Raw genomic sequence first — 14,214 nt, 5'->3', positions numbered from 1 at the left:
GTTTAGTCTCATTTTCTGGCACCAATAAGTTTCTATCGGTAAAAGAAAAATTTTGTATTTGTGTATCAAGCGGCCGAATGGTCTACTCCTGCACCTATTTTCTATGTTTCTATGTTTACAACAGGAAGGAGGAACAATGACACAGTGACATAGTGTGGGTTAATGTAAATCTGTCAGATTAATCCAGACAAACTAACTATTTACAGCCTGTGAGAAAATAGCATCAATATAAACATTATTAGTGCCTTAATCGTCTGTGAATTCAGATCCATTTTTATTGATCTTGTGCAGGTGCACAATCTCTATATCTATTTCAAGTCTACAAGTTCCCCCTTGCAGTGAAACAATTTCATTTCCATGGCCTGACTGAATATTCAAAGCCCTCATCTTCATGCCTACTGAATGATGCACAGTTATCCCCCACGTTTGTCCTGGGCCTTCTTTTCTGCATCCCCTTACCCTATGACCTGAAACCCTATCGCTCCCTTGCTCCACATTGGAAAGGCCGTTGCTAAGTGGGTGTTGTCTCACGCATCAAGCACAGTAGAATTTAGCAGATGTAGGCCCTCTACCCAAATATTAAACTTCCCGAGGCACCAAATGTCTCTAGTTTTACTTTTCAAGGAGTAGAGTAGACAATATGCAATAGACAATAGACAAAAGACAATAGACAATAGGTGCCGGAGTAGTTCATTTGGCCCTTCGAGCCAGCACCGCCATTCAATGTAATCATGGCTGATCATCCACAATCAGTATCCCATTCCTGCCTTCTCCCCATATCCCTTGACTCCGCTATCTTTAAGAGCTCCATCTAACTCTCTTGAAAGCATCCAGAGAACCTGCCTCCACCGCCCTCTGAGGCAGAGAATTCCACAGACCTCTCTGTGAGAAACAGTGTTTCCTCGTCTCCGTTCTAAATGGCTTACTCCTTATTCTTAAACTGTGGCCCCTGGTTCTGGACTCCCCCAACATCGGGGACATGTTTCCTGCCTCCAGCGTGTCCAAACCCTTAATAACCTTATACGTTTCAATAAGATACCCTCTCATCCTTCTAAACTCCAGGGTGTACAAGCCTAGCTGCTCCATTCTCTCAGCATATGACAGTCCCGCCATCCCGGGAATTAACCTTGTAAACCTACGCTGCACTCCCTCAATAGCAAGAATGTCCTTCCTCAAATTAGGGGACCAAAACTGCACACAACACTCCAGGTGCGGTCTCACTAGGGCTCTGTACAACTGCAGAAGGACTTCCTTGCTCCTATATTCGATTCCTCTTGTTATAAAGGCCAACATGCCATTCGCTTTCTTCACTGCCTGCTGTACCTGCATGCTTACTTTCATCGACTGATGTACACTCTACCGCCAATAGCATGTGCCCTAATTTTTCCCACTAATCTCCTATGTGGGAATGTATCAAATGCTTTCTGAAAGTCCAGGTACACTACATCCACAATACATAATTGGTCAAAGGACTGAGGCAATGAGCAGGAGCAGAAGTAGTTACAGCACAGTCAAAACAGGCCAGAAACATTAACAAGCCTTCCTGGTATGTGAATCTTATTGACAGTCAATAGTAATAGTCAGGCACATCACTTCATCTTATTTGATGGCCTATTTGGCAGTACTCTCCTTTCATGACTGTGAACCACATTCTGGCCCTTTCCTCACAAGGCACACGCACACACAAGCACAAGCACGCACTCACACACCTAATCATGATCAGGTTATAACCTGCTACTCACATCTGCGTTGTGGAATGCTCCATACACCAGGGCTTGGTACCACAAATCATGAAGATTTCTATCCAGTACGCAGCACTTCAGTCAAAAGATTGGCAAATAACGATAGTCAACAACAATACCTCAACCTAGGGGCTATTCTGCTCTTTTGACATGCTTGACTGCATTATTCCAGGGAGCTTGATACACAAATACAAAACTTCTCGAGCCATTGTGACCCACGAATGGAACTGTAGTTCGAAGGAAGGGCCATTAACCTCAAAAATTAACGTTGGTTCTCTCTTCACACATCCTGCCTGACCTACCTAATATCTCCAAAGATAGACACAAAATGCTGGAGTAAATCAGCGGGAGAGGCAGCATCTCTGGAGAGAAGGAATGGGGACGTTTCGGGTCGAGACCCTTCTTCAGACTTCTGCTCCTATTTTATATATTTTTGAATAAGTGTATTCGCAATATGGAAATGATAAAATAGCCCAATTATCTGCTGAATAATTTGTAGCTATGAAAATAATTTTGAATGTGTTTTTATCTAAACTACCATTAATATTTATATGTAGCACTTTATGTTGTTGTTATAAACTCCCTTCAATGACCACAAAACAATTCAATATTTAATCATGTTTAAAATGATCTGAAAGTCTTCTAAAAATCTTGCCTATTATGAAACTTCATGGTAGAAAATTCTGTTTTCATAAACGACATCCTATTCCTCCTTAGTAACAACTTTGACTGGATAGAGGTATATTATGAATCATTTTTACGAGCCAAAGAATAAACTAATCCTTCACTTTTAACTTATCTGTAACATCATATTAGTTCTGGACTGTAATGTACCACATGACAACCATGCCGCCTCTATTTTCCCCAGCTTTATACATGAGCTTAAATGCTCAGAAGATTATCCTGGTTTATACATCATCAATACATCAATACAAATACATCAATAAATGTTGCAGGGACAAATTCAACGTGGACAAAATATACCATATTTAGACCAAAGACTTTCTGGAATCACCAGCGAATTGGTGGATTTTTCAATTATGGAATAGCTTGTCAGATGGCTGCAGTATTCTAAACAAATTATACTGGACTGAGTAGATCAGACTGAGTAAAAGCTTTAAAAAAAAAACACTTCCTCTTTCTTCCTCTCTCATCCAAGGTAAACAGCTTGGAACTTGTCCTTTGATACGAGCGAGCCAACTGCAGTAAGTTCAGCGTTGTTGTACTTACATGTGAGGACTCAGCTCATAGAAGTTTCTGTTACGATACTCTTCTACTTTTGCTGGGGTGTAGATGGGCAAGGGTCTGTAGGGGTTCACAGATATAACGACATCTCCAATGTAAGTCTGCAACAAGAAATAAAACAATACAAATATATTAATTTGAAAATCAGCTGATTTCAACTGAAAACCACCAGGTAATCCGACATTATGCTAATTTGTAGACACTGCTACTGGTTCCCACTCTTACAATGTTTGTTCAGGTGTCAGGGGCTATGGGGAGAAGGCAGGAGAATGGGGTTAGGAGGGAGAGATAGATCAGCCATGATTGAATGGCGGAGTCGAATTGATGGGCCGAATTGCCTATTTCTGCTCCTATCATATGTGATTTTATGATAAGTCCAATGTAAAAGTTGTCTCCAAGGATAGCCAGGTGAGTAAATAAATTAACATAAGCCCCAGAATAATGCAGTATATCAAAGGATTGTAAATTTAACTTTTGATAAGAATTACAGAATTGATTGTCAGTTAATGAGCTTCCAACATGTCAAAATTATCCCTACTGTGGCTCCCACTGTTTTAACACTACACTGGAACGCAATGTTGCATAATGTTGAAGAAAGCGTTCAGCATCAAACGTAATATACCCGATCTTAACGTTCCAGATTTCAACGTCAGTCTGCAGATTATCCCTGTATTTCCCACTCTGAGTACCACAATCTCCAATGGATTATTTTATTTTATTTTATTATTTATTTCGAACAGAATTAAAGAATAAAAAGCAAGTGTGAAACAGCATACAAAAAACAAAACAAAATGTTTTATAATTATCTTATACAGTGTCATCCGCAAACTTGGAGATGTTGCATTCAATTCCCTCATCCAAATCATTAATATATTGTAAAACACCTTGGTGCTACAGAGAAACCAAGGAAGCCATTTGCTTAAAAGAATAGCACATTTCACATAGAAAAGAAAAAAAAGGTGCAGGAGTAGGCCAATTGGCCCTTCGAGCCAGCACCGCCATTCAATATGATCAAGGCTGATCATCCAAAATCAGTACCCCATTCCTGCTTTTCCCCCATATCCTTTGATTCCATTAGCTCCAAGAGCTAGATCTTTCTCTTGAAAACATCCAGTGAATTGGCCTCCACTACCTTCCGTGGCTGAGAATTCCACAGGTTCACAACTCTCTGGGTGAAAAAGTTTTTCCTCATCTTAGTCCTAAATGTGACCCCAGGTTCGGGACTCCCCCAACATCGGGAACATTTTTCTTGGATCTTCCCTGTCCAATCCCTGTCCAATCCTCTAAGTTTCTGTAAGATATCCTCTCATACTGCTAAATTCCAGCAAATACAACCAAGTCGACCCATTCTTTCATCATACGTCAGTCCCGCATTCCCGGAAATTAACCAGGTGAACTCCCACAATAGCAATAATGTCTTTCCTCAAATTAGGAGACCAAAATTGCACAAAATACTCCAGGTGCCATCTCACCAGGGCCCTGTACAACAGCAGGACCTCCCTGCTCCTAAACTCAAATCCTCTTGCAATGAAAGCTTTCTTCACTGCCTGCTTTACCTGCATGTTTACTTTCAGTGACTATGTACAAGCACACCCAGGTCTCGATGCACCTCCCCTTCTCCTAATCTGATACCATTCAGATAATAATCTGCCTTCCTGTTCTTGCCACCAAAGTGGATAACCTCACATTCATCCACATTATATTATATCTGCCATGCATCTGCCCACTCACCCAACCTATTCAAGTCACCCTGCAGCCTCATAGCATCCTCCTCGCAGCTCACATGGCCACCCAGCTTTGTGTCATCCGCAAACTGAATTTACATTTAATTCCCTTGTCTAAATCGTTATTATATATTGTAAACAACTGTGGTCCCAGCACCGAGCCTTGCGGCACCCCACTAGTCACTGCCTGCCATTCCGAAAAGGACCTGTTAATTCCTATTTGCTTCCTGACTGCCAGCCAGTTCTCTATCCATGTCAATACCCGACCCCCTAATGCCATGTGCTTTAATTTTTCACATTAATCTCTTGTGCGGGACCTTGTCAAAGACTTTTTGAATGTCCAGATGCACCACATTCACTGGCTCTCCTTTATCCATTCCACTTGTTACATCATCAAAAAATTCTAAAAGATTAGTCAAGCATGATTTCCCCTTCATAAATCCATGCTGACTTTGACCGACCCTGTTACTGCTTTCCAAATGCGCTGCTATAGCATCTTTATTAATCGATTCCAGCATCTTCCCCATCACCGATGTAAGACCAACTGGTCTATATACAATTCCCCGTTTTCTCTCTCCCTTCTTTCTTAAAAAGGCTACCTTTTTGCCCCTCCAGTCCACAGGAATGGATCCAGAATGCACAAAGTGCTGGAGTAACTCAACAAGTCGGGCAGCATCTCTGGAGATGCTGGATTCTCTGAATCTCTGGAGAGTCCCCTGTCTCTCAGTCTGAAGAAGGGTATCAACCCAAAGCAACACCTATTCTATTTTCCCTAGAGATGCTGCCTGTCCCACTGAGTTACTCCAGCATTATACTGTTCTCCAACAAAACCTTTTCACTGTACCTCGGTACCCAATACAATAAATAATCTGAACTAAACATTTTGTGTCTATCTCTGGAGAAAATGAATAGACGGTTTCAGATCAAGGCCCATTTACGGGGACAGTGTGGAGAGAGTGTCCAGCTTTAAGTTTCTGGGCACTCACATTTCAGAGGACCTCACATGGTCCACCAACACCGCTGCGCTGGTCAAGAAGGCACAGCAATGACTGTTCTTCCTGAGGACATTAAAAAAGGCTGGTCTACCCCAACAGCTGCTGACAACGTTCTACCGCTGCACCACAGAGAGCATATTAACGTATAGGCATCTCTGTGTGGTATCTCAGCTGCACGGAGGCGGAGAAGAGAGCTCTTCAGCGCGTCGTCCACAGAGCGCAGAGGATCATTGGGACAGAGCTACCAGCCTTGGAGGGCATCTACCACACACGGTGCCTCAGGAAGGCCGTCAGCATCCATAAAGGCTCATCACACCCCTGTAACGGACTGTTTGAACTACTTCCCTCCGGCAAACGTTACAAGGCCTTCTACGCCCATACTTCCAGACTCAGAAACAACTTTATTCCAAGAGTTATAGCTGCTCTGAACCGGCCCTGCTGGGTGCCCCCCCCCATCTCCCCTGGACTGTCTCCCTCGGATGGTCACGACACACAGCTTATTTATTTATTTTACTTTTCTTTTTCATCGGTTGGAGCTGCATACTAAATCTCGTTGCACTGACGTGCAATGACAATAAAAGATATTATTATTATTCAAACAAAAGGGTCGGGATTTCTTTCTTCAATTTCAACCTGAATCATTGCTTATTCACGTTCTCCAGAGACGCTACATGACCCTGCAGATTTACTCCAGCACTTGTGGCTTTTTTTTGTTAACCAGTATCTGCTGTTGCTTGTGCCTTTCACAAAGATTCAAAGCACTTTTCAGCCAAAATCAGGAAAAGCAGTAGCCTTGTACATAACAGACCCCACGCACAGCATTCAGTTAATGACCAGGGAATCCAGTGCAGTGATGTTGTTAAATGAAGCAAATTACCCAGTTATTATCAGTCAGAAAGATAAGCAAAAAGGTAAAATATTGTAAAAAAAATATATTTTACCATGATAACATTTACACATGAAAGATTAGAGAAGAAAACGAAATAAAGCAGTGTGACAATATTGGTAATTTTATTTTTGCAATATCACCCCATGCCAAACATAAATGGCTAATTAAAAGTATGCACTCATTCAGTTGCTCCCATCTTGTCCATTGCAGCAGAGTATAATGATTTTCCTCAGAACACTACTGTCTAGACTGGTGGACATCTTTCCCACCATCTCCTACACAAAGACAAAGATCAAATGATACTCCACTTTCAAGCTCATCCCACACCTCCCACCACATGGGCAACACTTCTCATTCATAACATCAAATGAGGAGCAATCGATATACTATTGGCTTTTGGTACCAAATGTTTAAGTTTCAAATTCCTTAGCAATGATGTCCAGTCTGAACAGAATCATTCTAGAATGTGGCTGAGATCATTGTGGTATTTCCTACCTCTGATCTGCACTTTGAACAGGAAACTAATTGATGAGAAAGCCAAAATCAATCGATAAGTGTTGACGTAAATTCCTTATTAATCATTTCTTAAGTACAGCCCTGATGCAAGTAGTTCTGCTAAAAGGCATGTTTCCACAACACATATTGGATGCAGCACGATTGAAGAATTAAGGAACACTATTTCTAATACACGGTTTTAATAACCATTTAGTGTTACATTGGAAATTGATGTGAAGGAAAAAGTCTGTCATGGAAGAAAATGTTTCCAAGTAACTTCCCCGCAGTAATCAGACACCATTGTGTCTGAACAGCTGCTACCTCATCGTGGGTGGCCACTGAAATGAACAAGAGATCACTTCTAGTGACACTTGTGGGATGATACTCTATCGAACAATTTGACACAGAGCCTTTAGTATTTTTAGCTTGCAGTAAGCAACATAAACTTAGTTATTAAAAAGAACACCTTTATTTTTGAGAATCTTGCGGGAAAAATAACTTTGGTATTGCAAGTTTGAAACACTCTGGTCGCCTAACCTAACCCCTTTTCCCATTGACACAATTGTTTTTACAACACAATTCTCTATGACACCAGATTTCATAGGAACAGAACTCTCATGTTAAAGCAGAACCAGCTGCACAGGTTCAAAAGTTACACAACCAAATACCCACACCACTATTTTGCTAAATGTAATGTCGTAGATAGCAGGATGGATAGTGAACTTTAATAAGGCTGCGTTTGCGCTTTTTAAAATCTACCTCTATTGATACCCCGATCTCTTCAAATAATCCCTTCAACATCCACCACAGGAAAGGCCCCTCAGTCAACATTGTGGCATATTCTACCATCATAAAATTACTAAACAATCACAACCATCGGCAATTTTCTGTAGTTTGTCCACACAACTAAGAACCTAATGATTAAATATATTTCACACGGGATAAATACGAGAGGAGAGAAATGTTCCCTCTCGGCACACGGAAATTTATTAAATTCCAGTCACAAGAATGAAAGGCAGGGGCTTACACCAACTGTTACATAATCCCTTACCTCCCACTGGGAAGAAACCACAAAAGCACATAATAGTCGCTGATAGTCTTACTAAAGCGCCGCTCACAAAGTTTATTCTTAGAAGTATTACTATCATAATCAGTACAAGATGCATCTTTTTTTTTAAATCTCATTTTAAAGGTAGTCTGTAACTTAAGTAAACTGCTTGCGTTTTCAAGGCAGCGTTTTCAATAGCAATTATAATATAAATGTTTGCTCCTGGTCACGGTTCTATGTTTGTTTTAATAGTATGCAGAAGCCTTGAGAAAAATCTGTATGGTTGCATTTACAGAGGTAACTCTTTACATGCCATGTAAGGGATTCATTCCCTGGGGAGTTTCAGGTTTGCGTGGCCCTTCAAAATTCTGATTTTTCAGTAGAGTCATAGAGTGATACAGTGTGGAAACAGGCCCTTCGGCCCAATTCGCCCACACAGACCAACAATGTCCCAGCTACACTAGTCCCACTTGCCTGCGCTTGGTCCATATCCCTCCAAACCTGTCCTATCCATGTACATGTCTAACTGTTCCTTAAACGAACGATGGGATAGTCGCTGCCTCAACTACCTCTTCTGGCAGCTTGTTCCATACACCCACCACCCTTTGTGCGAAAACATTACCCATCAGATTCCTATTAAAACACTTCCCCTCAGCTTGAACCTATGTCATCTGGTCCTCGATTCCCCAACTCTGGGCAAAATACTCTGTGCATCTACCCGATCTATTCCTCTCATGATTTTGTACACCTCTATAAGATCTCCCCTCATCCTCCTGCACTCCATGGAATAGAGACCTAGCCTACTCAACCTCTCCCTATAGCTCACCTCCTCTAGTCCTGGCAACATCCTCGTAAATCTTATCTGAAACCTTTCAAAGTTGACAATATCTTTCCTGTAACATGATGCCCAGAACTGAACACAATATTCTAAATGCGGTCCCAGCAACATCTTAAACAGTACTGTATTATTTTCCAATAAATTGGAATATATATATATATATTACAGTCTTACATTGATACATAGACAATAGGTACGGGAGGGGGGGGGGGGGGGGGGGGGGGGGGGGGGTGTCGGGGTGGCATTTGGATCTATGAGCCAGCACCGCCATTCAATGTGATCATGCCTGATCATCCACAATCAGTACCCCATTCCTACCTTCTCTCCACATCCCTTGATTCCGCTAGCCATAAGAGCTCTATCCAACTCTCTCTTGAATGCATCCAGTGAATCGACTTCCACTGCCTTCTGAGGCAGAGAATTCCATAAATTCACAACTCTCTGTGTGAAAAGGTTTTTCCTAATCTCAGTTCTAAATAGCCTACCCCTTATTCTTAAACTGTGCCCTCTGGTTCTGGACTCCCCCAAAATCGAGAACATGTCCTGCATCTAGCGTGTACAATCCCTTAATAATTTTATATGCTTTTATAAGATCCCATCTCATCCTTCTAAAGTCCTGACTTACATACTGTATCATTAGAGATAATATTCACTAAAGCTAACAAACTAGTGATAATCATGTATATTGTGATGATAAATTAATAAATCCCGGTTCATATTCCTTCCCCATCTTGTTCAATGCAATCCACATTCACATCTGCAATCCTATCTATTCTCACATTTCAAAAGTCACGGTAAAAGTATCTTATTGAAGTAAAATGCCCACTATTTTAATTCAGGGAAGTTTGGATTTCATGATAATCTGCAGCTGGAATTTTCTTGATATACTAAATATTCTTGATCTCCATTTGATCACCAACATTAATCAGGGCAACATTAGTGAAGTCTTAATACACAGCCAGCTATTAGCTTTCATGAAAGTATTGGCTTAGTAGAAATGTAAAATTGTCTCTGGCGTGTGTAGGATAGTTTAATGTGTGACGATCGCTGCGGACTCGTTGGGCTGAAGGGCCTGTGTCCACGCTGTATCTCTAAACTAAACCAAACTAAATCTAATTTTACCACATTCCTGAGATCCCACCATTCCCAACGACTCAAATCAAAAACCTACTATATGAGAGATTTGTTATTTTGTAGGACTAACACAATATAGGTTTATCTTGTGGAGCAGATTAACTAATATGTATCATTGAAAGAATATTAGTTCTAATGGTCCTATTATTTTTCTCATTAACTACTCTTAGCAAAATCCTGGAGATTAACTTAATTGCAATCCCATTAAATTGTTATTCCTAACTGATATGGAACCAAAAAGGTGAGATTATATCACACTATTTCTGTTATATCAATTTGTAAGCAAATCACCTGTAGAAGGTCTACACTGCCACTAAAACTGTAAAAGTCAGTTTCACTCACAATACATCTGACTGCTTTTGTTACATGTGTAAAACAATATCTCACAGCATTATTTTCCTCGTGCTTCACTGCGCTAAACTATAAAATAGCCAGTTGAATTCAAAGATGGGGCTCATGTTGTCGACCTCCCCGTGGTTAGCCCTGTCAACTGACCTCAGTCAGGTGAATGACAACAAACAGAGACAGCAGCAGCACTGCAGCTTGGCACCAACCTGGAGCATGTGCCCTCTTTAGGGCAGGCACCTATGGGTGTCGAACTAGATGGCATCACCCTGCTGCAGACTCCTGCTGCCTCCAACGCAAGCAGAATTCAAAGCTCTAAATCAGGGGTCGGCAAACTTGTTCTGCATAAGGGCTGGGACGCATGTCTGTGAGCGGGTGGCGGGCCATATCTATCACATGGATCCCGCCCCAGATGGCAGGCATCAAATCACGTGTTCACAGTAGGTAGACAAAAATGCTGGAAAATCCTTCCATGTCTCTCACCCACTGAGTTTCTCCAGCATTTTTGTCTACCTCCGATTTTTCCAGCATCTGCAGTTCTTTCATCAACGTGTTCACAGAAGGTGCACGACTGTGCCGGCGGCTTTGTGCAGGGTGCGGTACACCCAGAGCTCGGCTGCGCATGGCGATTTGGCGCTCGGCGGGCTGGAAGATTATTCCCGATGTTGGGGAAGTCCAGAACTAGGGGGTCACAGTTTAAGAATAAGAGGGAAATCTTTTAGGACCGAGGATAAAATCATTTTTTACACAGGGAGTGGTGAATCTGTGGAATTCTCTGCCACCGAAGGTAGTTGAGGCCAGTTCATTGGCTATATTTAAGAGGGAGTTAGATGTGGCCCTTGTGGCTAAAGGGATCAGGGGGTATGGAGAGAAGGTAGGGATGGGATACTGAGTTGGATGATCAGCCATGATCATATTGAATGGCGGTGCAGGCTCGAAGGGCTGAATGGCCTACTCCTGCACCTATTTTCTATGTTTCTATGATTGCAGGGAAGAAAATCTGCCTGCGGGCCAGTGATTTTGGGTTACGGCCCGTAGGTTGCCAACCGCTGCGCTAAATTGTCATATTCAAAGTGGGATTGTTGGAGGAAACGGTCTTGACCAAAATGTTGACTGTCCATTGAACTCCCCAGTTGTTGCCCAACCTGCTGAGTTCTGACGGCAGGTTACTTATTGTTCCAGATTCCAGCATCTGCAGTCTCATGTGTCTACCTGGGTTAAAGTTCGAGGGGCATCTAAACAATAATTGTTTTTATTCAATGCTGAGAGAATCACAGAAAATGTACAACATAGAAACATGACATTCAGCCCATTGTGTCTTATCCCTTCAAAAAAGTGCTTCTCAGTCCAATATCACATCATAACACCAGGTCCATTGGATGTTGAATCTCATAGACCACAGCTCTTTAGTACAAATCCAATTACTTTTTAAAGGGTCTGTCCCACTTGGCGATTTTTTTGGCGACTGCCGGCATCATTGACTGACGTATCATGTCACCGAAAAATACACGGCGTGATGATGTATGACACGGCGTGATGACGTATGACACGGCGTGATGATGTATGACACGGCGTGATGATGTATGTATGACACACGGCGTGATGACGTATGACACGGCGTGATGACGTATGACACGGCGTGATGACGTATGACACGGCGTGATGACGTATGACACGGCGTGATGATGTATGACGTATGACACGGCGTGATGACGTATGACACGGCGTGATGACGTATGACACGGTGTGATGATGTATGACACGGTGTGATGATGTATGACACGGTGTGATGTATGACACGGCGTGATGACGTATGACACGGCGTGATGACGTATGACACGGCGTGATGATGTATGACACGGTGTGATGTATGACACGGCGTGATGTATGACACGGCGTGATGTATGACACGGCGTGATGATGTATGACACGGCGTGATGATGTATGACACGGTGTGATGTATGACACGGCGTGATGACGTATGGCACGGCGTGATGACGTATGACACGGCGTGATGATGTATGACACGCGGCGTTTGTTCAAGTGTCGCAACATTTTTTTGTCGCCGCTGGATTTTGAAATGTTCAAAATCTTTTGACGACACTGATATGACGCCGGCAAAATTGCCAAGTGGGACAGGCCCTTTCAATGTGACAAAGGTTTTAAACTCCACTACTTCTGCCAATGTGAGCTCTAAAACCTTACCAATAGGTGTTTTCACACCTCTAATCCTTGTACCAAAAAATCAATGCCCCCACATTTTTGACCCTTCCCCCTCCAACCCAGCCAAAGAAGAAACTTTCTTATTTACTTTTCCTGGACCCTACACAACTTAAGCTTTTCCTGGGCCTCCTCTGTTCTATAGAAATCCTTAACTAATCCAATCTTTCCTTGTGAAAGAAATATATATAAATAATTTTAGAGAGGAGAATGGAAGATGCAGATAAAACAAAACACTCTCAGGTGAAGTGCAGCTTTGGGACTTCTGTGGTGTAGTGATGTACTGAACTGTGTTTATACCAATAGCAATTCCGCCCTTCATTTTTTTCCCTTTTGTGTATCCATTCGCTTTGCCACCACACAACCCCTTCTCTCCATCAGTGACTAAATTTGAGCTGTGCTTATATTCTGGAATTCCCTCACTAAAAGTCTCCTCTGTGTATTTTGTCTCTTCATCTTCAAAACTCTTAAATCTCTGCCTTCTCACCTTAAACATATGCTCTCATGTTTTTGAAGCTTCCACCCTAGGAGAAAGACTATAGGAAATAACACCGATTCCTTTTCTCCAGAGATGCTGCATGACCCCACCCACTGAGTTTGTGTAGGAAGGAACTGCAGATGCTGCTTTAAACCGTAGACAGACACAAAATACTGGAGTAACTCAGCGGGACAGGTAGCATCTCTGGAGAGAAGGAATGGGCAACTCTTTGGGTAGAGACCCTTCTTCAGACCCACTGAGTTACTCCAGTTTTTGTATTTACCTTTGCTTTAAACCAGCATCTGCAGTTCCTTCCTACACAAAAAAACTAAGTGCTATCCTTATCCATGTCCCTCAAGATCTTGTATGCATCAAACTAAACAGTCTTTCCAAGCGAGGCAGAGGTTCATTTGCACCTCCTCCAACCTGGTCTACTGTATCCGATGTTCCAGGTGTTAACTTCTCTACATTGGCGACACCAAGAACAGGCTCGGCGATCGTTTCGCTGAACACCTCCGCTTAGTCTGCCTTAACCTATCTGATCTCCCAGTACTTCAACCCCCTCCCATTTCCAATCTGACCTTTCAGTACTGGGCCTCCTCCATTGTCAGAGTGAGGCCCAGCACAAATTAGAGGAACAGAACTGCATATTTTGCTTGGGTAGTTTACAACCCAGCGGTATGAACATTGACTTCTCTAACTTCAGATAGTCCTTGCTTTATCTCCCCTTCCCCATCCGTTCTCCCACTAGTCTTGCTGTCTCCGCCTACATTCTATCTTTGTCCCACCCCCTCCCTTGACATCAGTCTGAAGAAGAATCTTGACCCGAAACGTCACCCATTCCTTCTCTCCAGAGATGCTGCCTCACCCGCTGAGTTACTCCAGCATCTTGTGTCTACCTTCGATTTTACCAGCATCTGCAGCAGTTCTTTCCTACACAAGTAAGGCTACCATTCCGCCTCCTATCCACCAAAGAAAATAAGTTTCAGCCTACCTAATCTCTCCCTATCACTCAAGCCCACAAACCCAGGTTACCTGTTTAACATTCTGGTGAATCACAT

The 14,214-nt window shown here is 42.4% G+C and overlaps 1 protein-coding gene across 3 annotated transcripts in view; it reads right to left on the bottom strand.

Moving 5' to 3' along the window:
- myo1b (myosin IB) overlaps window positions 1-14,214 on the bottom strand; it is a 259,411-nt gene that overhangs the window by 214,130 nt on the left and 31,067 nt on the right. For all 3 annotated transcript variants that reach the window (XM_055637781.1, XM_055637782.1, XM_055637783.1), the window contains exon 3: window positions 2,973-3,088. In XM_055637781.1, coding sequence (XP_055493756.1) covers window positions 2,973-3,088 — 116 coding nt within the window. The remainder of the gene's footprint in view (window positions 1-2,972; window positions 3,089-14,214) is intronic.

This window comes from Leucoraja erinacea, chromosome 7 (genome assembly GCF_028641065.1).
Source record: "Leucoraja erinacea ecotype New England chromosome 7, Leri_hhj_1, whole genome shotgun sequence".
Lineage (NCBI taxonomy): Eukaryota > Metazoa > Chordata > Chondrichthyes > Rajiformes > Rajidae > Leucoraja > Leucoraja erinaceus.
Note: the sequence above shows the minus strand (reverse complement) of the source record. Positions and strands in the feature narration are given on the sequence as shown.